The following is a 26,999-nucleotide window of genomic DNA, read 5'->3' as shown; positions in this document are numbered from 1 at the left end:
CCATTGAAATTTTGTTCTGCTGTCCTCCCATCACACACTGTTCAGTGGTATGTGGCTGATGATCACAAGCAACCACATCTCTATCTGAATCCACCTTCGAAAGCAGTTATCAAAAGAAAGCTGCTGATATTTTAAGAATATGGTGAGAAAATTACAACTCACTTTTGATATGATTGCCACACCTACAGGATCTGACACACTGTATGTCCTATGGTCTGTTACCCATATGTCATGAAGAAAAGACAGTGCTTGGTTTGTTTCAGTTCCAAATGTGTTTCATGCAACCACAGCTTGATTATGGACATACGGTTCAGCGAAGTCTAAACATTAAGTTGGCTGGGTGAGCATTTAGCATCAGCTCTGTGCACACACTTGCTACTGAGTACAGTGATCCATCATTTGCCGTGAGATTCACAATTTGAATTTGAACTGAGCCTACGAATACCGGACATAAGCTTTCGACTCATAACATAACAATGACGTGGCGCCATACCTAGACAGACAGACAGAGAACAGAACAGTGAAAATATTTTTATTTTGCATCTAGATTATTTTTTTAGGCCATAGATTTTGGTGACAGTTTGATTTGCAGCATAGCCTATGTCTGGGTTAGCCTGAAAGATAACAGGTTGGTTTTGAGTTGGCAAAGCCAACAAATGTGAATACGGAATCATGATCTGTAGTGAGACAAACTTTTCTGTGTAGCTGAGGTGTAGGTTTGGTGGAAAGGTGACAGTCTGTTTGTGAGATGGCAAAGTAGTGTTGAAGGCTTCAGTGAAAGCCAGTATGCTGCCTGCCTGACACTATTGCTTACTGACCAAGTGATCCTCAGGAAAACTGAACCAGTTTTGGTGTTCCTTCTTCCAGCTGTTGACATGAAGTTATTTTAACTTGCTTTCCAATAGAGATTTTTACTATAGCATAAGAGTTCCATATCCAGCAAGAAGACAAACCAGTGTCTGATACATAGATCATATAGACTTCTGTTGTATCCTAGCCAGTAATGCCAACCGAGCCCGCTGCCAAAAGGTTGGCAGCATCAAAGTACGGACGCCGTCCGCATAAGCAGCGCCAGCGATACAGGAAATCGCCGCAAGTCTGCGCGCGCCACCGCTGGCTTCTGGCTTCTTAAGCGCTGGAGTCGCGAGCGCTAGGACAGTTCTGTATTCGCTGCTCAGTTGTATACTCGCCACCGAATTGTGTACTTGCTAGTCAGTTGTGTGTTCATCGCGGCAGAGTTGTTGTTTGTCGTCAGCCGACGCTGACCTAGCTGCTCCGACTTGAACTAGACGGATTTCTGTAGACACCGAGTTCACTACTGTGTTACTGTATCTTTATTAATAAAAGATAAGTACCGACTTTTATTTAATATGAGTGTTTGGGCTTTCATCTTTCTGTTCACTGTTCCAGCGGACCGGTCGGCCCGCTATTAAAAGTGTGGCGGTGACTTCGTAAGCCATTTCTACAGCCAAGTGTTTGTCGCTACGAACACCGCCACAAAAACTTCCATATTAAACATTTTAATAACCTATATATTAAATCTTGGCTAGAGAAAACTTATGATTTACTGCTAGACGTGTCCTCTCTTTTACACGACATTGATATAAACGTGAATTGTTTTTAAGATTTTGTCCTGTCCATTGCCTCTAATGTGCTAGGAAATTTTAATGTTGTCTCAGGATGCCTAGCTCATTCTTTATTTGCCATTAATATTAGCCACATGGTCATTTTAAAATATTTTAGCAGTTCCAGAACCTTCCTCAAGCCAATTTTAGATAGAACAACTGAATTTTTTCTATCATTTTTTTAAAATTTGCTTTATTACTGTGAGAGATGGGTGGAGAATGGATTAACCTCAAAAATATTTTGCCAAGTGTACCAATAACAGCTTTGCCAAGCACCTTAATTGCACAGTAATGTAATAATATATTTTTATGTTCCAGGTGTAGGTAAGACTAGTATGGTTGTCAGATATATTGGTAAAATGTTCAGCCATCATATCAGCCCAACAATTGGAGCATCATTCTTCACATGCAAAATAAATATTGAAGATACAAGAGTAAAGCTGCAGGTATTTATTTAAAATTCAACAATGCATACATCTTTTTTTCTCAGTTTTCCAAATGTATTGAGACACAACAAATACTCCACAAACATTTTTGCAGATTTTAAACCTTTCACAGCTGCTAAAAGTTTTACTTTCTTAATTTAATTACATATTTGTTTCCCACTCTGTCAAGGTTTGGGACACTGCTGGTCAAGAGAGATTCAGATCCATGGCACCCATGTACTACCGCAATGCGAATGCTGCCCTCCTTGTGTTTGACATCACACAATATGACTCTTTCTTGTCTGTCAAATCATGGGTGAAAGGTAATTTAAACAATATAATAGAAAATATGCATTTAACTATAATATATGCATACTTCACGTCACAAAATTTGAGCAGCAGGATATGTGGATCTCACTGAATTAACTTTGCACGCAGTGCCAATATATCAGCATGGCAGTGCACACCCTTATACGAACTGACTTTGAATGTCTTCAACCTACCAAGCTATGTACATTTAATACCATCATTGTCCAAATTTTGCTCATGAAAGGAGTTTTGCGTCTGTTTCGATAAACACCTGTCAGTACTCATACAGACCTCACAATTAAAGAGTAAACTGGCTTGGAAAATAGCAGGAAAGTTGAAGGGGGAGGCACTGTCATGAGTGATAAAATACTAGTGGTTATAGGGTTCAGAAAAGACACTCTTTTAGGGTAGGGAGGACAGGAAGAAAACAAAGTTTTAAGAGAGGTTAGGATTGAGACAAACCTTCAGTTTGAGAAAGAAACCAAAAAACATAATTCTAGCTTATTACATCAGCATAAACAGGTGTTGGTTGAGAATTTTCAACAATCAGCATAAATTTCAACACTACCCAATTTTAACTGTCAATGTGAAATGTCAGCTATCTTTATGCATCAACATATTTGAGGACTGAGAAATAAAATTAATGAATTAATTATCTGCATAGATGAATTAGTCGTCAAACCCAGCTGACGTAATCTGCCTCTATGTACATCATGCGACCACTGGTATAGAACTTTTAAGTGGTACAGGATTTAGGTTAGCATCTCACTTTTGTAGAGCAGAAATGGAGAAAGGAAGAGTTGCCACATTCATCAGTAACTGTCATAAATTTAAGAACATAGAAAGACAAGTTTTGCCTAGAACAGCATATGGAAGCATGTGCAACAGAAGTAGAATTTCATAAAAAATCCTTCATAACATGAAGTGTATATTGAGCACTTGCAAGTAACTTAAATCTGTTCATAAACCACCTTGAAGCTGTACTGGCCCATTTAACAACCAGAAACAAAGAAATAGTGGTTGCTGGTGACTTCAGTGCAGATTTCCTTAAAGACTCTCCCAATAAGAACTTATCTGAGTGAGTAACGCTATCATTCAACTTAATTCCCACTGCAAAGTTCCCAACTAGGGCAGCCAATTGCTGACAAACAGCCATTGATAATATCTTTATAGAAAAGTCCAATGAACAAAATTAGATTACAAAACCAATAGTCAATGGCCTCTCAGACCATGACATGCAGTTCCTTCTGTTAAATGTTAATGCTGAAAATGGTATAAAATCTGTTAAATCTGAACTCAAGAGGGTAATCAATAAGTCAAAAATTGATTATTTTAGGACACTCCTCAGAGACATTCACTGGAGTGATGGTTACAGTGCTCATGGCATAAATGGAAAATATAACACTTTTGCTAATAAAGTGCTTACCTTATTCTAACACAAAGAAGCCATGAATTACTCAAGGAATAGAGGTATTTGGTAAAACAAAAAGAAAACTATCTGTCAATCTGAAACAGTTCTGATGTTGATGCTATAGCACATTCCAAGAAATACTGCAAACTATTAAAGACTGTAATACGGATATCAAAGCAAATATATTAGATTGAAAAGATAAGTCATACCAGATAACAAAGACAATATGGGCTATAGTGAAGGAGGAGACAGCTAGAACCAGACATGAAGAGGGGCAAATTGCATTAAGAATAAATGATATATTGGTGACAGGTGCGTATAGTGTTGCAGAACATTTTAACAAACATTTCATAATTGTTATTGAAAAGATGGGATTGTCAGGTTCTGTATATGCTGCCTTGGGCTACCTCAGACCAGACATTTCAAGTAACTTTCATAATATGACTTTGACCCTCACTACCCCAGCAGAAGTAATGTCCATCATAAAATCTTTAAAATCGAAAACATCTAATAGGTATGATGAAATATCAGCAAAGTTAATTAACAAATGTGATTCTGTGTTAAGTGACGTATTAAGCTATCTGTGTAACCAGTCATTTATCAGTGGAATATTTCCTGAATGGTTGAAATACGCTGAAGTTAAGCCACTGTTTAAGAAGGGAGATAAAGATATAGCATCAAATTTCTATCCAATTTCACTTTTGCCAGCATTCTCAAAAATTTTAGAAAAGGTAATGTACAGTCAGCTTTAGAACCATATTATCACAAATAACATACTGTCAAAGTCACAGCTTGGATTCCTAGAGAGTTGTGAAGTTGAGAAGGCTATCTACACTTACAGTGAAAATGTACTTAATTCATTAGACAAAAAATTGCAGGCAACTGGTATATTTTGTGGTCTGTCAAAGGCATTTGACTGTGTAAATCACAATATCCTTTTAAGTAAATTAGAATATTATGGTGTAACAGGAAATGCAGCAAAATGTTTCAAATCTTATATCTCTGGTAGGAAACAAAGGATGTTATTAGGAAAGAGACCTGTATTAAGCTATCAGGCATCATCCAAATCATCCAACTGGGAACTAATTACATGTGGGGTCCTACAAGGTTCCATCTTAGGGCCCTTTCCTTTTCTTGTGTATATCAGTGACTTTTCATCAGTAACATTACCAGATGCCAAGTTTTTTTTTTTATTACAAACACTGCAATAAATAGCAAATCAAGTGTAGTCTTGGAAAGATTGAGTAATAAAATATTTGTGGACATTAATCACTGGTTCCTAGCTAATTCTTTGACACTAAACTTTGAAAAAACACACTACATACAGTTCAGAACTCGTAAGGGGTGTCCCACGAGTATGTGTCTGACATATGACGACAAGCAGATAGAAGTAGTGGACAGTGTTAAATTCTTGGGATTACAACTTGATAATAAATTCAGCTGGGAGGAGCACACCACAGACCTGCTGAAGCATCTAAACATATTTCTATTTGCAATGTTAATTTTGTCAGACATAGGGGATACTGAAATGAAAAAGTTGGCATACCATGCTTACTTTCACTGTATAATGTCATATGGTATTATTTTTTGGGGTAATTCATCAAGACAGGCTAAAGTTTATCGGCTCAGTTCAGTGTATCAATACTAGAAATAAGAATAATCTTCAGAAGGATTTAAAGTCATTTACTCTTGTACAAAAAGGTGTGCATTATTCAGGAACACACATTTTCAATAATTTGCCAGCAGCCATAAAAAGCTTAACAACCAATGAAATCCAGTTTAAAAGAAGACTAGAGGATATATTGGTGGCCAACTCTTTCTACTCCATTGATGAATATTTCTCAGTAGAACTGTGCGCGCGCGCGCGCGTGTGTGTGTGTGTGTGTGTGTGTGTGTGTGTGTGTGTGTGTTATGTAACTTATGCACCATTTCAGTGCAGTAGTGTGTTCATTGTAAATACGTATTGTAGTAGTTCTATTATAGAGAGAGAGAGACGATCATTCCACTTGGAACCAGTGGAAGATACATTAGCGTATTTGTTTTAGTTGTAAATATTTGTCATGTATTATTGTTTTCTGACGTGATCTACATCCTGAAGGTCCTCCTCATTACGGATCAATTGGAATGAAAGTTAATCTAATCTAATCTGTCATTGAGACTGTCCAGCTTCTTTCAGCAGTTGCTTCTGAAACACCAGTCTTACGCATGTTGTTTCTTCATTTTGATTAAATTTATTTTTAATTATTGTGTTGAAATTTCTTTGTTTTCTTTCATAACAATTGCTGTAAATTGTGAGACATCTTAAAATTATAGTAAGTGAATGTGAACATTAACACAAGTGAAGCAATGCACAATATGTAACTCATCAATTAAGAAACAACGTTGCAAAATCACCAGAGCCTGTTTTAATGAATATTTGTTTCCAGATAACAAGTTTTGGTCTAGAAACCATCTCCACCACATGCATATACCTAAAAATACATCAGAAGCATTGTTTGGCAAATTATTTCGGTGAACTACGGTGTGTGACACATCTGAACATTTTCAAAGATATATAAAATGTACATGCTTCAAAATTCATTATTGTCGTATTTGTGCATGATATGAACAAAATTTCTCAAATTTTTCATAAAACACACATGAAAAAATATTTCCAAACAGAATATAAGCTGCACATGAACGCTACACTTTAGCAATAAAACCACACTTTTCAACAGAGGAGATGTATAAATTGTTCAGTGTGAAGATCATACTTGTCACTGTATTGGTCAAACAGAACAAAAAATTGGAATTAGGTATGATTAGCAGTGTAGGGCAGGTAGTGGCCAATGCATCTGGAGATACATAATGTTTATTTGCCTCATTAAATCTGTTTGTTCACATGCTCTTGGGGGACGGGTCTTACTAGCAGTTGTATCACACCATATCCCATATCAACTGGTGTGAAATAAATATGTGCAACCACCAGTGAGGTCCTACAAGCCAACTATCAATGTACTGACATCTGCATCTGCGTCAACTAATTTACAAAATAAGGATGGCACAAGGAAAACATGAGCTAACTCTGATTGTAGTAAATCATTTTAAGACAGAGCATTAGACTTTACAATGAGTATTACATATTCACATACCAAATAACCTTTTGTCACCTTCTGTGCCTCCCGCCACTGCTGCCACCTCCACCACCACAATCACACTGTTTGGGCTTTGCACAAAAACACACTACTTACACTTCATTTGGGGCAAACTGCTGTCCTCTCCCGTAGCTCGAGTAGTTTACAACAACAAAATTCTTAAGAAGTGCATGAGAGAGCAGCACATGTAAAATGATCACATTCATTTGTCGTTACTTTTTCTTCTTCACTTTGCTGTAGATGATTTCTGTGTTCCACCATTTTTTTCTTCTGTATATGAGAACAGTATCATCATAAATAAGTCATTTATGTATTTGGGTTGTCATATTCTCAGCCTTCTACTCTTAAGATTGTGGTAACAATTTATTATCCCATGTTGAGTATAACAAGAAGAAGAAGTTAAGAGCTGTTATTTCATATATTTTTATCTTCATTCAAAGATGTATTTATTGAGTTTATAATTGCCATATTGTATATGCTTGGAATAGTAGTGTCCTCTCCTGCAGGCCTGGGGGTTAGAATAGGCCCGAGGTATTCCTGCTTGTCGTAAGAGGCGACTAAAAGGAGTGTCACACCTTTCGCCTTTTATGTGATGGCCCCCTGTAGGGTTTGACCTCCATTTTTCAAAATTTTCCTGAAGAGCAAGCCAATTGGCGAAGGGTGCCTTACATGGTGCATTGTGTCCATCGTGCATTGAGATCTTTAGCCCAGTTTCTCGTCGTGGCATTGCAGTCCCACTCATCCTCCATCTCTTGAGTGAGGACACCTTCCTGGGTGCGTTTTCCTCCACCCACTATACAGTGTTGTTTCCTACGCGGACGAGAACCATGGACTTCTTAGCACCTCATATCCAGCATGGTAGCCAGTCCTTTGCGATGTGGCAGCCAGGTACCCTGTCGGTTATAGCCCCCTGACAACACAGGGATCGCTCTGCTGATGCCTGTGCCATTAACTCCCCATGTATGCCAAGGAGTAGAAGCCCATCACCTTGGGGCATTGGGACTTCTGTCAATGGCCATCCTGCCAGGTGGCCTTTGTTGCAGCTGGGTGGCACCCATGGGGAGGGCACCTGGTCGGAGTGGGTGCCATCAGGGCGGATGACGCGTGATGAAGTGTACCACGTTATCACTTGCTGGTGAACAAACGCCAGCGGTCTCTAAGCGTTCAAAGTCTCAGTACAAAGTAAGGAAGTATGATTGTAAATCGTTCCCCTCCCTGACCACACTATGGGAGGAATGCCAGGCTAAGGATGACAGCGAATCTTATTCGCCCCAGTACCTCGTATGTATGAGAGCTGATGGGGCTCCTTAGTCTTGACGAAGCCTCAGTTTTTTTGTAGAGCATTTAGAGGATGAGTTTGGGGAGGTGGAGGGCTTGTCCAAACTGCAGTGAGGGTCAGTCTTGATAAAAACGGCATCCTCTGCCCAGTCATGGGCATTACTCACTTGTGACACGCTGGGGGATGTTTTTGTTACCATCACGCCTCATAATAGTGTAAATATGGTCCAGGGTATTATATTTACAGGGACCTTCTTTTGCAGTCTGAGTTGCACGCCAACTTCGAGCAATGAGGAGTTCATTTCATCCAGCGCGTCCATCGGGATCTGAAGGATAATCAGGATGCCACCAGTGCCTTCATCTTGACCTTCGACGGTGACACATTATCCTGGAAGGTCAAGGTGATGGTCTACCACTGTGTTGTCAAGCCATATATCTCTCTCCCAATGCTGTGCTTTAAGTGCTGGAAGTTCAGCAGTATGTCTTCCCACTATACTTCCAGCATCACATGTCGAGATTGTGGATATCCATCACATACCAATACTCCATGTGACCTGCCTCTGCAGGAGAGTATCATTCCTCTTTCTCACCTGACTGCAGCATTTTACAGCAAGAAAAGAAAATCATGGAATAAAAGACCCTGGACCGACTGACCTACACTGAGGCCAAGAGGAAATTTGTGTGCCTACATCCTGTGGCTATGACCTCCTTTTATACCTCTGCTACAAGTGCAATTGTAGCACCATCTGTTCTGTGAATTCCAGTCAGCTCTCAGAGATGGAAGACTACACCTGTCCCCTTGATGGTGGGGGGCACTTGTCTCCCTGTTGCTCCCGCACCACCTACCTCGGGAGCACTCCCAACCATTGGGGACACCAGTCCCCACTTCTGAGCCGGAAAGGTGTAAGTCTTCTTTGGCTCCTCTCGATAGGAAGGGGTCCCTTGGGTCTCTCCCTTCCCAGGTTTCTGCTAGTGGGAAAGATGACACCTGCCAGTAGCTGAAGTGCCCAACAGCAGCTGCTCGTAGAGCTTCACATTCATCCTCAGTGCCGAAGACTGAATCAGTGAAGTCCTCCCAGCCAGAGAAACCCAAGGATCAGTGAGAGAAATCCAGAAAAAAGACCCCCAAGACCAAGAGAATTGTGGTGGCACCTACACCACCACTACCTACAAGCTCTACGTCTGAGGATGAGGTGAAGATTCTGGCATCTGTTGAGGACCTAGATCTTGCCAGACCCTCAGAGACAATGGATATAGCCTGTTCAGGAAATAAGTCGGTGGCAGCAGGAGACAGAGGTGTAGACTACCTCATTGAGTGCTTCATGACTTCCCAGTCTCACGATCACGTCATCCTCCAGTGAAATTGCGGCAGTTTTTTCCACCACGTGGCTGAGCTATGGCAACTGTTAAGCTTTACACCTGCTTTCTGCATTCCCCTCCAGGAAACCTGGTTCCCGGCAATGCAGACCCTTGCCCTTCATGGCTACACGGGATACTACAAGAACCGTAGCGAATATAATAGTGTCAGGTGGAGTTTGCGTTTATGTCCTGAACTCGGTATGTAGTGAACCTGGGCCCGTTCAAACTCCTCTTGAAGCTGTGGCTGTCAGGATACGGATCACTATCTGCAGTGTATATCTCCCTCCAGATGTTGCGGTACCCCTGAATGTATTGGCTGCACTGATTGATCAACTCCCTAAACTTTTCCTACTTTTGGTAGATTTTAACCTCTTGTGGGGTAGCACCATGCTTACTGGCCGTGGCAGAGATGTCAAAACTTTACTGTCTCACTTCCTCTGCCTCTTAATTACTGCGGCCGCCACACATTTCAATGTCCATTGATTTATCAGTTTGCAGCCCAGAACTTCTCCCATCTATCCACTGGAGAGCAGGTGATGACCTGTGTGGTAGTGACCACTTCCCCATCTTCCTGTCACTCCCCCAGCATGATACCCACAGACGCCTACCCAGATGGGCTTTAAACAAGGCAGACTGGGTAGCCTTCACCACTGCTGTCACCATCGAATCTCTCCCGCGTGGTGTCATCGATGTTGTGATTGAGCAGGTCTGTACAACAATAATTTCTGTGGTGGAAAATGCAATCCCTCTTTCTCTAGGGTGCCCCTGGCGAAAGACAGTCCCTTGGTGGTCACTGGAAGTTGCTGAGGCAGTTAAAGAGCATCGGTGAGCTCTGCAGTGACATAAGTGGCACCCTTCCCTAGAGCACCTAATAGCCTTTAAGTGGATCCATGCCCACGTTCACCTGCGTATAAAATGATGGAAACAGGAGTGTTGGGAGAGGTATGTGTCTACCATTGGGTGCCATATGTCACCTTCCCAAGTCTGGACGAAGATCAGACATCCTTTTGGGTACCAGACCACAACAGGTGTCCCTGGTGTTAACATCCATGGCGTTCTCTCTACCGACACAAACGCAATTGCCGAGCACTTTGCTGAGCACTATGCTCGAGCCTCTGCGTCAGAGAACTACCCCCTAGCCTTTCACACCCTCAAATGGCGGATGGAAAGGAATGTCCTCTCGTTCACTACACGCCACAGTGAACCATATAATGCCCCATCTACAGAGTGGGAGCTCCTCAATGCCCTTGCAGATTGCCCCGACACGGCTCCTGGGCCAGATCGGATCTACAGTCAGATGATTAAACATCTCTTGTCAGATTACAAGCAACATCTCCTCATCACCTTCAACCGGATCTTGTGTGATGGCATCTTTCCATCCCAATGGTGGAAGAGCACCTTCATTCCAGTGCTAAAACCCGATAAAAATCTTTTTGATGTGAATAGCTACCAGCCCATCACCCTCACAAACGTTGTCTGTAAGCTGCTGGAGCGAATGGTGTCGGTGGTTGGGTTGGGTCCTGGAGTCATGTGGCCTACTGGCTCCACTTCAGGGCGGCTTCCGCCAGTGTCGTTCTACCACTGATAGTCTTGCGTCCCTCGAGTCTGCCATCCGAACAGCCTTTTCCAGCCACCAACGTGTGGTTGCCATATTTTTTTACTTATGTAAGACATATGACACGGCCTGACGATATCATATCCTTGCCATACTGAATGAATGGGGTCTCCGGGGTCCACTCCCGATTTTTATCCAAAACTTCTTGTCACTCCGTACTTTCCGTGTCCAAGTTGTTGCCTTTCATAGTTCCCCTCATATGGCATTCCACAGGGTTCCATATTGAGTGTCTCTCTATATTTAGCGGCCATCAACGGCCTAGCAGCAGCTGTAGGGCCATCAGTCTCCCCTTCTCTATATGCGGATGACTTCTGCCTTTCGTGTTGCTCCTCTAGTACTGGTGTTGCTGAGCGGCACCTAAAGAGAGCCATTCACAAGGTGCAGTCATGGGCTCTAGCCAATAGCTTCCAGTTTTCAGCCGCGAAGTATTGTGTCATGCACTTTTGTCGGCATCGTACTGTTCATCTGGACCCCGAACTTAATCTTAATGGCTATTCACTCACTGTAGTGGAAACGTATTGATTCTTACGACTGGTTTTCGTTTTTGATGCCCGATTGATGTGGCTACCTCACTGTCGTCAGCTTAAGGGGGAGTTCTGACAGCACCTCATTGCTCTCTGCTGCCTGTGCAACACCAATTGGGGTGCAGATAGCTCTACGCTGCTGCAGCTCTATAGAGCCCTTGTTCAATCCAGCCTTTACTATAGGAGTCTGGTTTACAGTTTGGTGGTGCCCTCAGCGTTTCCTCAACCCAGTGCACCGCTGTGGTGTTCGCCTAGCGACGGGAGCTTTTAGAACGAGTCCGGTGACCAGCATCGTGGAGGCTGGAGTCCCTCCATTGTGGATCCAACGTGCACAACTGCTCGCCAGTTATGTTGCACACATTAATAGTTCTCCTGAGAATCTGAAGTACCGTGTCCTTGTCCCACCCACGGCAGTTCATCTCCCGCAACAGCAGCCCAGGTCAGGGCTCCCGATTGCAGTTTGCATGTGCTCCTTTTTCTCGGAACTGGAGTCCATCCCTTTACCACCTCTACTTGAGGTCCATTCACGTACACCTCCATGGTTTACACCTCAGCCTAAACTTCGTCTGGACCTTTTGCATGGCTCTAAGGACTTAGTTAACCCTGCTGCCCTCCACTGTCACTTCCTCTCGATTCTTGACGTGTTCCGGGGTTCTGAAGTTTTTACACCAACGGCCCAATGGCTGAAGGTAATATTGACTTCACCTATGTCCACAGAGGCCATATTGGACAGCATTTCCTGCCTGCTGGCTGCAGTGTATTCACTGCAGAGCTTGTGGTCTTATCTCGTGCACGTCAGTCCATCCGTTCCTGTACTGGTGAGTCATTTCTTCCTTGTTCTGACTCCCTTAGCAGCTTACAAGCTGTCGACCAGTGCTATCCTTGCCATTATTTGGTAGCGAACATCCAGGAGTCCATCTCTGCCCTGAAATGGTGCAGTCGTTCAGTGGTGTTTGTGTGGATCCCAGGACACGTTGGAATCCCAGGCAACAAACTTGCTGACAGGCTGGCCAAACAGGCTACGCAGAAACCTCTCCTGGAGATGGGCATCTCTGAAACTGACCTACGTTCTGTGTTATGCCGCATGGTTTTTCTGCTTTGGGAGATGGAGTGGCATAACAGTATGCACAACAAACTGTGTGTCATGAAGGAGACTGTGAATGTGTAGAAGTCTTCCCTGCAGGGTTCTCGCACGGAAGCAGTTGTCCTTTGTCGACTCCACATCGGCTATAGGTGGCTCACACATGGTTACCTCCACCATCGTGAGGACCCACCTCAGTGTCGCTGTGGCTCCCAAATGTCAGTCGTCCAGCTCTGGCTGGACTGCCCACTTTAAGCCGCTCTGCGGTGGACTTTTAACTTTCCCAGCACCCTACCTTCAGTGTTGGGTGACAATGCCTCAACAGCAGCTTTAATTTCACGTTTTGTTTGTGTGGGTGGGTTTTTATCATTTGATGCGAGTTTCAGCGCATGCCCTTTGTCCCTCTGTCCCCTCCACCCTAGGGCTTTTAGGGTGGAGGTTTTAAGGTTTGAACGTGTTACATAATGGCTGGCTTCTCCTTTTTTTATTCTTACGGTCGGCCGCCATAGTAATTTCCTCTCCCTGTTTCTTGCATCTCTCTCTGGTTTTTTTGACCTGTTTTGTCCATTGTAGTGTTTGTTGTCCTTCTGTCGTTCTTCTGGTTCTTCCTTTCTCCTGTTATTGTGCCATACATCTTCTTTGTTTTCTTCTTTCCCTTAGGTAATTGTTCTTCTACTGGGAACAAGGGTCCAATGACCTCACAGTTTGGTCTACATCTACATGGTTACACTGCGGTTCACACTTAAGTGCCTGGCAAATGGCTTATCAAACCATTTTCATACTACTTCTCTACCATTCCACTCTCCAATGGTGCATGGGAAAAAGGAACACCTAAATCTTTCCCTTCAAGCTCTGATTTCTCTTATTTTATTATGATGATCATTTCTCCCTACGTAGGTGGGTGTCAACAAAATATTTTCGCATTCGGAAGAGAAAGTTGGTGATCGAAATGTTGTAAATAGATCTCGCCGCAAAGAAAACCACCATTGTTTCAGTGACTGCCACCCAACTCGCGTATCATGTCAGTGACACTCTCACCCCTATTGCACAATAACACGAAACAAGCTGCCCTTCTTTGCACTTTTTCGACGTCCTCAGTCAGTCCCACCCCATAAGGATCCCATACCACTCAGCAATATTCCAGCAGAGGGCAGACAAGTGTAATGTAGACTGTCTCTTTAGTGGGTTTGTCACATCTTCTAAGTGTTTTGCCAACAAAGCGCAGTCTTTGTTTCGCCTTCCCCACAATATTATCTATGTGGTCTTTCCAATTTAAGTTGCTCATAATTGTAATTCCTAGGTATTTAGTCTTATTGACAGCCCTTAGATTTATGTGATTTATCGTATACCCAAAATTTGTTGGATTTCTTTTATTACCCATGTGGATGACCTTGCAGTTTTCTTTGTTTAGTGCCAGTTGCCATTTTTTGCACGATACAGAAATTCTCTCTAGATAATTTTGTAATTGTAATTGATGGTCTGATGATTTTAGTAGACAGTAAATTACAGCATCATTTGGAAACAATCTAAGGGGGCTGCTCAGATTATCACCTAGATCATTTATATAAATGAGGAACAGCAGAGGGCCTATGACTCTACCTTGCGGAATGCCAGATATCACTTCTGTTCTATTCGATGATTTACTGTCTATCACTACGAATTATGACCTCTCTGAGAGGAAATCATGAATCCAGTCACACAACTGAGACGATACTCCATACGCACGCAATTTGATTAATAGTCGCTTGTGAGGAACAGTATCAAAAGCCTTCTGGAAATCTGCACTCATGCTCAAAAATTAAGGATAATTGCAGAATGTGGTGCCATGCAACATGGCACTACACAAAACTGGTGCGGATAGCATAGGCACATAGGGAACACACATGACACAGATCTGTAAGTCCACGGTATTGGTGATAAGTTAAGAAAACTATCCCGAAACATGTGGGCTACAAAACGCCACTGTTTTCTGCACATGTACCCCGACATCGATATGGGATATGATCATCATGCACACATACACAGGCTGCACAACTTGTTGGCATACTCTAGATGAGGTGGTCGAGCAGCTGCTGGGGTATAGCCTCCCATTCTTGCACCAGTGCCTGTTGGAGCTCCTGAAGTGTCCTAGGGGTTTGAAGACGTGCAGCGATAAGTTGACCAAGAGCATCCCAGACGTGCTCGATAGTGTTTAGGTCTGGAGAATAGGTGGGCCACTCCATTCGACCTGATATCTTCTGTATCAAGGTACTCTTTCATGATGGCAGCTCAGCGGGGCCACGTGTTATCATCCATCAGGAGGAAGGTGGGACCCACTGCACTCCTGGAAAGGCGGACATATTGGTGCAAAATGACGTCCCGACACATCTGACCTGTTACAGTTCCTCTGTCAAAAACATGCAGGGGGGTGTATGTGCACCAATCAAAATCTCACCCCACACCATCAAACCACGACCTCCATACAGGTCCCTTTCAAGGACATTAAGGATTTGGCATCTGGTTCCTGATTCACGCCACATGAAAACTCGTCAAGAATCTGTTCAGACTATACCTGGACTTGTCCGTGAACATAACCTGGGACCACTGTTCCGATGACTATGTACCGTGTTCTTGACACCAGGCTTTACAGGCTCTCCTGTGACCAGGGGTCAGCGGAATGCAGGGCAAATAAACCATGTCTGGTCTGTTGTCTGTAGACTGTGTATCTGGAAACAACTGTTCCAGTGGCTGCGGTAAGGTCCCGAGCAAGGCTATCTGCAGTACTCTGTGGCCGTCTGCAGACATTGGTGGTGAGATATCGGTCTTCTCGTGGTGTTGTACACTGTGGACGTCCCGTACTGTAGCGCCTGGACACGTTTCCTGTCTGCTGGAATCTTTGCCATAATCTTGAGATCACACTTTGTGGTACACGGAGGCCCCATGCTACGAACTGCTGTGTTTGACCAGCCTCTAGTCGCTCTAGTATTCTACCCCTCATAACGTCATCAATATGTGTTCTTTGAGCCATTTTCAACACACAGTCACCGTTTGCATGTCTGAAAATGTCTGCGCACTTACTCGCTGCACTGTAGTCTGACATGCACCAACACACCTCTGCATATGTGGACTGCTGCCAGCACCACCGTGCGACGACTGCAAGTCAAATTTCTTTCATGAAGGAATTACAGAAAACTGTATTTAACTTTAGTGGCACCATCATCAGTAACATTTCCGTCGCTATTGCGCAGTGGCTGTATTGACTGTTTTTTGCCACTGGTGTACTTTACATACGACCAGAATCTCTTTGAGTTTTCTACCATATTTTGAGACAATCTTTCATTGTGGAAACTATTAAAAGCATCTCGCATTGACGTCCGCACTAAATTTTGAGCTTCCGTGAAACTTAGCCAGTCTTGGGGATTTTGCGTTCTTCTGAATGTAACATGCTTTTTTCGTTGCTTCTGCAACAGTGTTCTTACGTGTTTTGTGTACCATGGTGGATTAGTCCCGTCTCTTATTAACTTATGTGGTACGAATCTATCTACTGCTGTTGATATTGTACTTGAACAATATCTGGTCTACACTTACATAATTATCTTGGAAGAAATGGAGACTCTCTATTAGGAAGGCATCAGGTGAATTTTTATCTGCTGTTTTAAATAGATATATTTTGCATTTATTTTTCAGTTGTTTCGGTTGATATGGATTTGAGCCTCATTACAATGACCTTGTGTTCACTAATCCCTGTATCCATCATGAAGCTCTCTATTAGATCAGGATTCTTTGTGGCTAAGAGGTCAAGTGTGCTTTTGCAACCATTTACAAATTGTGTGGGCCCATGAACTAATTGTTCAAAGCAATTCTCAGAGAAAGCATTTAGTACAGTTTCGAAAGATGTTTTCCATCTACCACTGGCTTTGAACATGTATTGTTGTCAACAAATTGAGGGTAGATTGAAGTCTCCACCAATTATAACTGTATGAGTGGGGTACTTATTTGTAATGAGATTCAAGTTTTCTTTGAAGTGTTCAGCTATTATATCATCTGAGTTGGGGTCAGTAGGAGGAGCCAATTATTACTCTGGTACGGCTGTTGAGTATAACCTCTACCCATAGTAATTCGCAGCAACTATTCATTTCAACTTCACTACAAGATAAACTACTACCAACAGACACACACAAACACACCACCACCTACTTTATTTAATCTATCCTTTCTGAACACAGTTTGTGTCTAAAAAAATTTCAGCAGAATTTATCTCTGGCTTTAGCCAGCTTTCTGTTCCTGTAATGATTTCAGCTTCAGTGCTTTCTATCAGCGCTTGAAGCTCTGGTACTTTTCCAACACAGCTACAACAATTTACGACTGCAATACCGTCTGGAGCTCTTTTTGATCTTTCCCAAGACTGTCTAACCTAGAAAACAGTCCATGCCACGTGTCCCTGCTACCCGTGTAGCCGCCTCCTGTGTTTAGTGGACACATGACCTATTTAGCAGAACCCGAAACCCCACCACCCTATGGCGCAAGTCAAGGAATCCCCCCTTTCTAAACAAACCAATCAACCAACCAATCCACCTTCCAGTGATGTCATGAGTCACAGCAGAAGGGTGGAATCAGAACTTCTGGTACCGACGCTTGTCAATGATTTGTATTTACTTTGACATAATCGGATGAGAAAGGGGTCAGTCAGGATCAAACTGTGAGCTCACTTTGCTGCAGCCACTAGAAGGATAACATGAAGGGTGAGTCAAATGAAAACCTTAAGTTTGTAATAACAAATCAAAATTTTGCGCTGTTATCCTGTAAGTTGGCAAGCATGCTACAAACAGCGTGCAGAATGGCCTGTAGGTGGCAGCATAGTGCAGATGCACACATACCATCGCAGTATCAGTATAAACATGGCCGCCCCACTTGTGACTTGCACCAGGGAAGAGTAGTGTTCTGTTATTCAGTTTTTGCGTAGTGAAGGTGTGAAACCTATTGAAATTTATCAACGAATGAAGGGTCAGTATGGTGATGGATGTTTGTCACAGCAGCAAGTCTACGAATGGAGTACGAAGTTACAAATGGTGTGACTTCAGTGGAAGATGCTCCTCGTCCAGGTCAGGCACAACGAGTTGTGACTCCACAGAACATTGCAGCAGTTGAAGCCATAGTGAAGGAAAACTGCTAAGTGACACTGAATGACATTGCAGCATGTTTACAGATTAGTCATGGGTCAGCACACAACATTGTGCATGATGTGCTCCAGTTTCACAAAGTATCTGCAAGATGGATGCCACAGCAGCTGACTCCTGAAATGAGAGAATGACATGTTGATGCTTGTGAAGAACTTCTTCAGCACTTTGAACGAGAAGGTGATGGCTTTCTTGCAAGAATCATTACTGGGGTCGAAACCTGGGTTCACTTCTACCAACCGGAAACGAAGAGAGTGAGCAAGGAATGGCGCAAATCCTCGTCACCAAAACCAAAGAAGTTCCGAACAGAACCATCAGCAGGGAAGGTTATGCTTACTCTCTTTTGGGATGAGAAAGGCGTCACTTTGGAGCATTACATGCCTAGAGGGACCACTGTCACCAGTGCATCATACACAGTTCTCCTAAAAAATCATCTGCGGCCTGCAATCAAATCAAAGCTACGTGGATTGCTGTCAGCAGGTGTCCTTTTGCAACAATCACAGACCTGCATTTTGAGTGTCTTTCTCATCCGCCATACTCACCAGACCTTGCCCCCAAGTGATTTCCATATGTTTGGACCACTCAAAGGCACAATGGCAGGAAAGTAGTTCTGTTCTGATGAAGAGGTACACCACACGGTGCATGAGTGGTTGCGCGGACTACCAAAAGAATTTTTTTCTAAAGGAATTTATGCACTTGGTAAGTGGTGGAGGACTTGCATTGAGTGTGGGGGAGATTATGTTGAAAAGTGACACAGCTTTGTACCACTTCTGCACAATAAATAATATTTAAAACAATATTTAAGGTTTTCATTTGACTCACCCTCGTAATACTGTGCATATGCTTATCTGCCCGAATAGCTATGCATCTTAGTGTGCAGCTTTTGGGATTCGAGAAGGCATTCCAGTCCCCGATTGACTGTGCCCAGTAGATTAACAGCAAGGACACCTAGCCACCCTCTGGCCCTAACATTGCCAAATCCAAACCGTTAACATGCTAACCCAATGAAGATATGGAATAATGCCCAGGAAAAAGAAGAGTGTGCGCATGCCTTACGAAGGGGAGATATATGCGAGATGTGACTACATTACAGTCAGAGAGAGATGAACCCCTGGCAGCTGGTAATGCTTTCAGCTGTGAAGCATAAATGACTTGGTGAAAACAATAGTCACCTATAGAGCAGCAACTACACTGAGGCATTTCCGCAGAGATGTGTACAAAATAATTAAGTTAGAGAGATCCGCTTCAGTTATAGTAATATTTTTTCAAACCATGACCGGTTTTGAGATTTTAATATTCCATCTTCAGTTGTATGGAATTACAGTATGTGGTAACACATAATGCGCAGTCAGGCCAGTCAGTGGCTTCTACACCGTTACACACTGTTGGTGCCTGCACCACAATGCATTTCCAGATCTCCTGTGTAGTCCTACACACAGTAGTGGTTGGCATTCCTACCATGCAGCTGCCCGACAGTGGACAGTTTCTGCCAACATGCAATGACTGGAGCTCTTGCACTGGCTGGCCCGACTGCATGTTATGTGTTACCAATTACTGTAATTTCATATGCCTGAAGATGGGATTTTAAAATCCTGGATCCAGTCATGGTTTGAATAAATATTACAACTACTAAAGCGGATCTCTCTAAATTAATTATCATGCCTCTCAGTCACAGGTGTCGTACGTAACAAACCTTGTGTATACAGAATAGTGTTAGGTGGTTGGTTGAGGTAGACAGGCGAAGCAGCTGTGCCGAGCCCACTGCAGCTCTCAGGGGCCTTCTTTAGCTGACTCTACTATACATGCATGTACAGCTTTTAATGTGTAAACTTTCACATCCAGAAACTTCACACTCCTTAATATATATCAGGCAGTTATGTTGTGGTCAGATGAATTTTTTTACTTAAACTCAGTGCTTAATGAGGTGTTCGAACAGTTGAATTGGATTTTTTTCCTTCTGATATTGCAGAACTATTTAAATATTGTCTCACGACCATGTGCTTCAAGTGAACATGTGCTTCAAGTGAACATATGGATAGTGTGGCTAAGGGGAGCCACCTTAAGCCAGGTGATAGCAAATTGCTTTATGGAAAAAGTCAAAGAACAAGCATTAGGCACCCTTGTGATGTTCGGATGCCGGAATAGATCTGTGGTTATCTCTTGCCTGTCTTAAGAGACAACTAAAAGGAGTCTTGTATGTAATGAAACTTTCTTGTTGATGTCTTGGCCTTTATTAGGACACACATCAGTTTTAGCTCATTTCACAATCCTTCCTTCAACTTTTCTTCATGATTACTTATGGCCCCATTTTAGTGTTTGAATTCCACCTTTCAAAATTTCTCAGAAGTGTGGGGCATTTAAGGAAGGACTCCTTATGTAATGCATAATCTGTCCACTGTGCGCTGTGATCTTCTGCACTTCCTATTGAGTGTATTGGTTGTATTTTTGCACCCAAAATGCAGCATAGTAGCCAATCTATCATCTAGAGTCATCCTGTACCCTCAAAATTGTAGCACTCTGACAGTGCAGGAATTGATAGCTGAGCTGTAACCTCACCAAGTGTGTCAAGAATTAGGTGCCTGTCTAATCAGGCCACTGGAACTTTAAGTTCCGTGGCTGAGTGGCACCTGTGGGGAGTGCATCAGATTAGAGTTTGTGGCATCAGGATGAATGATCGACAATGAAACTGATCCAAGAAAGATTTTAATCCAGAGACTTACAGCCTCATGGTGTTTCTGTCTTTGGCCACACTATGGGATGAAAGTCAGGCAGGGAGTAATGGGGGTGGACAGTTTGCCTAGTTCTTGGTATGCTCCAGAACTCTCAAACAGTATTTTGCAACAACAAAGTACTGTTTTCTCATTGAAAATATTGAGAATTGGATTGGAGAAGATGCTGTAATAGAAAAGCCAAAAAATGGATCTTTGTTGACGCAACATTGAATGCTAACCAATCACAGGCAGCACTTCAAGTCTGTGACAAGCTCAGTGAAACACTAGTTACCATCTTTCCTCATAACAAACTCCACAGGATTCAAGGTATCATCCTCCATTGGGATCTGACACTCCAGAATTGTGTGATGGTCATTTTATTGGTCACATCCAGAGAGTACCTAAGGATGGTAGGGTGGACACACGAGCTTCCTTCCTAGCCTTTGATGGAAATGTTTTGCCTGACAAAGTTAAGGTCATGGTGTATAGGTTGATGTCAGGCCTTATTTTCCTCCTGCTATGAGATGTTTTAGGTGCCAGAGGTTTGGACACACGTCCTCCCACTGCACCAATGAGGCTACTTGTGGGGCAAGTGGAAGGTAATGCATGAGGGCTGCACTTGAGAACAAATCCTTCCTCATTCGCCAACATGTTCAGTCTTAAAGAGCAAGAAGAAAATCCAGGAATATAAGAGACTTGATTGCTGTCTTGCCAAGATGCTAAGAAAAAGTTTGAATGACTCCATCTGATCGGTATGATGTCTAACTTTGCAAGTATTATGCCAAAATCCACACCTAACAAGATGACAAGGTCTCAAACTGCAACTCCTGTCCCTAGCCACATGTCAGTTCCCGTTTTTCAGTTAGGGTAGGGGACATTAGCTCCCAATACCCCTAAACCCACAGCAGCAGTGGTAACAACCCCATTAGTGCAGCAGAAGATGCCTTATCCTCCTCTGACATCATCAGGGCACCTGTCAAGGTGCCTCCCTCTCCGCACAAAACAGACCAGTAGTCTATCACGAACCAGTGGTTGATGGAACCTGAGGCTGTGTGGGTGTACAAAACAGCTGTTCTCATCTGTCTCAGAAGTCAAGACAGGAAAATCCTCATAGACATAGTAACCTCACAGGGGCAAGGATAAGTCAAAAGTGAAGACTCCCACATTCTGATGGAACATGAGTCAGCAGCAAAGTAATGCCTGCTTCAATTTGCTGTTGGCTGCTTTCTCAGATCCCTGTCTGACATTCCTTCAATGGGACCTGGTTGAACTCTGTCAATTAATGGCTATTTACTGTGCAGTTGGTGTGACACTTTAGGAAACACGGGTCTTAGAAATCCAACACCCTATGATTTTCAGCTACAGACCCTACAGCGAAAATCACATTTATGCGTAGAAAGCACCTGGAGGAGTCTGCATGCTCATACGCTCACACTATTAGTGAGCAGGTGCTGCTGACCACTGCGAAGCTGTGGCTGTTTGTGTCTGCCTGTCAGTTAGGTTAACAGTCTGTAATATCTGTTTACCCCCAGACAGATCTAGACCCTATCACGAGTTGGTGGAGTTGGTAGAACAGCTGCCTCAATCTTTCTTCCTACTGGGGGACTTCAGTGCTCACAGTCCTCTGTGGGGCAGTGAAACCACATCTAGCAGGTGCCAAGTAATAAAGCAATTAATTTCAGAACTGGAGGTCTGCCTACTTAACAATGGCACTGCAGTACATTTCAGTACAGTCCATGGAACATACCGAGCCATAGATCTTACTATCTGCAGCCCTAGCATCTTCACCCTTCATTCTATGGTCCACCTGTGGTGACGTCTGCAACAGTGACCACTTTACTATTACTCAGACCCATGACCAATGGAACATGCACCACGTTGGCCCTTTTGGACAGCCAACAGGCAAGCTTTCACGTCCAAAGCAACTTTTGAAACCACTTGAGAGAAGGATATCGAAGGAGTGGTACAAAATACTATTGACACAATTATGTATCCTGCAGAACCTATGGTACCCTGTTCTATCCTGCCAGTAACCTGTGCCATAATGTATGAAGAAATAGCTGCAGCTATCAGAGAGCATCGAAGGGCAATCAAGTGACAACCTTCTGCAGAACATTTAATAGCATTCAAGAGACTTTGGGTGCAGGCATGGTTTTTAATACAAAAGCACACCCATCATCTCAGGTATGAACTAAATGCCTCCACATTTTTGGCCACCCATTGTACCCAGTCTTTCCTGGCATCTCTCTCAATGGCAACATTTCTACAGATCCCATAATCATTGTTGAATGTTTGGTGGCACACTTTGCCAAAGTGTCCTTGTGCAGTAACTACCATCCTAACTTCTGGAAGTTCCTAGCAGAGCAAAACTACTTATTGTCCTGTGCACATGGCCTTGAAGCATATAATGTTTCTTTAGTGGATGGAAGTTCCATATCACCTTAGCAGTATGTGTCAACACAGCCCCTGGACCCAATAAAGTACATTATCAAATTCTTAAACACATTAGCAACAACAGCATAAAACACATTCTTCAATTTTTCAGTCTAATTTTGCAGGAAGGGGATTCTCCCCCCCCCCCCCCCCCCACACACACACACACACACACACACACACACACACACACACACACACACACACACACACACACACCTCCTCAATGGCAGGAGAGTATTATTATCCCTATTCTGAAACCAGGAAAAAGACCCTCAGATCCTGACTAATCATCAACCTGTCTCTCTAAGGAATGGACTGTGTAGATTATTCAAAAGGATGGTCAACCAGTGACTGTGTTCATGCCTGGAAACCAGAGGGCCTTATTGCAATTTCATAATGTCTTTAGGACACTCTGCTCCCCCACAGACCAATTGATTCATCTATAATCTCCAGAGCACAATGCTTTCACACATTGCGAACATCTGCTTGCTGTGTTCTTTGCCTTGCAGAAGGCATACAATAGCATGTAGCACAGACCACATGGCTCTGGACTTTATCCTGCCTGGGCTACAGCTGCATTGCTTATGGGTTGGCAGCTCCATCAGTACTGAGCATGTGATACCCTGTACAGTGCAGTGGTTTGTGGTTGGCAAATGGGGCTTTCCGTACAAGCCATGTTGACAATCTATTGGGGAAAGCTGATATCCCACCATTGAGGATTCGATGTTAGCAATGTTTGGAGAACTATGTGGTCACAATCTGTCAATGCCTACCTGTCGTGGTTGTTCAAACCTTGTTTCACAACCAACAATTCAGACCGCTTACTAGTTTCCCAAAAATGTGTTGGCAGATTGGGTATGGTTAGAAGCTCTATGGTAGCACCCATAATTGCCCACTCTTTTCTGAATTCGTAGTGTTCCCTCTCAGCACTCCTTGTGGTGTGTACCCTGTTCTGTGTGTCAGATGGACCTCTTTCATGGCCCTAGAAAAATGCTGATCTCACCATTTAAATATGCCTGTTCTGTTTGGTTCTGCACGATTACTCAAATTCAACATGTATCTACATGAATGGATTGAAAGTCAGTGACAGGGTCGGATTTGCTTTTGCACATGCAAGGGGCTGTAAGAAGTGTTCTCTGCCAAGTGCATGCAGTGTATACACTACAGAGTTTGGTTGCTCTGCAGCACTTTAAAACTCCCACCACAAGACTCTCTGGTTTGTAGCAATTCGATGAGCTGCTGACAAGGCACACCTCACGAGGTAATCGTCCAACCTGATATTTCGAAACCCGCCCTGAAACTTTCTATGTGGAATACAATGAAAGAAATGCACTGGCAAAATTTTAGCTGCTAAAACATACTGCAAGAAGTTTTTAAAAATTGTTGAAGTTACTCATTTTTGTTCCACAAGGAACCACTTATGACAGTGGTTTGTTCAGCCCTTCCTGCCTAGTGTGTGATCAACCATGATGAGAACATAGTGCTAATGTATCTGGACTGACACAAGAGAATTTGAAGCACCCAAATCGTTCAAAAATGGCACATATCATTAATGTTTTAAATAAGAGGGAGCCGTATTGACATCTTAACTGTTGCATATGTAATTCTTACAAAAGTGACTAGCAGAGGAAAATAAATTGAGGCAGTGTTTGATGTTACATTACAGGCAACTTCTATCAGTTCACTTTAATTTATTGAAATGACATATTTCTTACACACAAATCATTTTATAACAATTCTGGTAGCACAGTTCTTATGATCATTTTTGTATGATGTATATTTTAGTAACAATGAAACAGTTCCTTGTTTATTCCCCATAGTAATCACAATAAAGTGAATTGTCATTTGAATGATGAAAACATTTTCCTTACACCAGGCACATCACAGTAAGTACTAATTTTATTTAGACAGAATTGTGATGGATCAAGAAATGGTCCTAGCCATTGATCTGCTTATTGTGCTGTATAACAAGCATATGTAAAGCAGTTGGTAAAATGTACCAACGCAAATGACAAAAATTGAAAGATAATGTCCTCTTGATAAACCTCAAATAATGTTGAGCATTCGGAAATCATATTGTCAGACAGTTTCCTTAAAAATACTTTCCACAGTCAAAAGAAATCCTTATATAGAGTCACATTGGTTGTTCTGGGTGGAATCTGAAAAAAATCATCAGTCATTTTGGCATCCTGAAGGACAGAGGTATCGTTATGTCCAGGCCAAGAGTCCAACAAAAGCAATGAATAAATTTCTGCAGCTTGTTAGAAACAGTTTTGAATAAAATGTTAAAAATTATTATTTCCTATTTGTTCAGATTTTGATAGGCTGTTTATAATACTTTCGTCACTAAACAGTCTTTTTTTTTTTTTTTTTTTTATTTTTGCTCCTAATATGTCTTGAGGTCCCTGAAGACAGATATGAAGCTACATCTACAGTAATTCACTCACAGTTATCACTGTCATTGTCGTGTATGAATATGTCATAGCATTCAACGATCACACAATAGGCTCTGTCTTTTTTCACATCAAAATGATAAAGTAAGATTTGCTCGTAGCTCTTTTACAAAACCTGCCTGATCGGTGTTAAAACACAACAAATGTGGGGATAACAGCAAGCTTCATCTTCACATTATCGAAAGATGAATTGAATGTCCTCTACAGTTTTACTTGATGTAAACTTCATTGTTTTGCGACTTCCTGTACCGTATGTGAGATTTCTTGAATCTGCTTACCTAGGCCTAAGGACACTTTAAATCAGCGGTGTTTACTTCAGACGGCCAGTCTTGTAGATATGCATTGGTAATGGTGCATTGTCTCATAAGAACAGCTCTACATAGTTCATATCTCAAGAAAACTCCTCTGAAGAACTGTTGCGCCTGTTATTTATCTAAGTTTAAGGGTTGATGTTGGAGTATTAATAGGAGTAAAGGGACTTTGTGGCCAACATATACTGTAGGTTTTTTGGATATTTTTATTTTTTATTTTTTCCCCAACAGTTTGCAGTTTTTCATTTTGACATGTATTTTTTACTTCATGCAAGTCTTTTTTTTCCATTTATATGGTTCACGGTCATATTTTACGAAGAAAATCCGGGTTTCCACAATGCTTAACATTAAGCGTTAAACACAATGAATATTAACTCAGTTTAGTCTCCATTGTTAACACTTCTGCTACTGCAGAAGCAACTCGTAATTATTATGTATATTAAATGCATTGCACATGTGAGTGAACAGTAACTACTGTTTCAGAGAAACTATCAACGAAAACTTAAATTCCCTGTGCAAAATACGATTACGCAGAGTCGTGTACAGTTCTCCAGTCACCTGGGCAGCTATGAATTTGGAAGTTTTCAACATAAAAAAAAAAACCTTGCAGGGCATCTTAGCAGCTAAAATTTTGATAGGGTCATTATTTTGATGTCTTCTTCCTGTATAAAAAATTTCATGGCATGTTTCAACATGTCAGATTGGACCATTCCCATTTCTGTGCTACTCAAAAAACCATTTGGTGACTAACATCCAAGACCTATTAGTGGACCACCTCATCGACAGTAAAACAGTTACATTCTTCTAGATACTGAGCCATGTCAGTATTCCAGGAAATGGACTCGCTGGCAAATTAGCATAAGAAGTAACCTCAAGAGATGAACTTGAACTTAGAGTACTGGGCACAGACTTATGGTTGCAGTTGTGACATCACTTTTCGAAAACCCTGGATATGGGATTGCAGGCTACGATAACCTTCAACAAGTTGAGAGTAATCACAGATGTGGCTTGTGACATCCAGAGCAGGTAGTTGCAGTTTCTTGATGTCCTGTACTCTTCTCTCAAAATAGTGATACCTTCCCAGGTGTCAATTTCACCCAAGCTTCTCCTGGTTTTAACTCCATGAGGTTTAGGTTTGTATAACCATAGCCACTGTACTTTGGATATGTTT

General features: G+C 42.4%; 1 protein-coding gene across 1 annotated transcript in view; it reads left to right on the top strand.

The window, feature by feature from the left end:
* Positions 1–26,999, top strand: part of LOC124723093 (ras-related protein Rab-31) — a 74,361-nt gene that overhangs the window by 27,677 nt on the left and 19,685 nt on the right. Inside the window, exons 2-3 of the mRNA XM_047248271.1 lie at positions 1,944–2,071; positions 2,241–2,373. Coding sequence (XP_047104227.1) covers positions 1,944–2,071; positions 2,241–2,373 — 261 coding nt within the window. The remainder of the gene's footprint in view (positions 1–1,943; positions 2,072–2,240; positions 2,374–26,999) is intronic.

The sequence above is a fragment of the Schistocerca piceifrons genome, chromosome X (assembly GCF_021461385.2).
Source record: "Schistocerca piceifrons isolate TAMUIC-IGC-003096 chromosome X, iqSchPice1.1, whole genome shotgun sequence".
NCBI lineage: Eukaryota > Metazoa > Arthropoda > Insecta > Orthoptera > Acrididae > Schistocerca > Schistocerca piceifrons.
The sequence above is the reverse complement of the archived record's forward strand: the minus strand, read 5'-3'. Positions and strand labels throughout refer to the sequence as shown.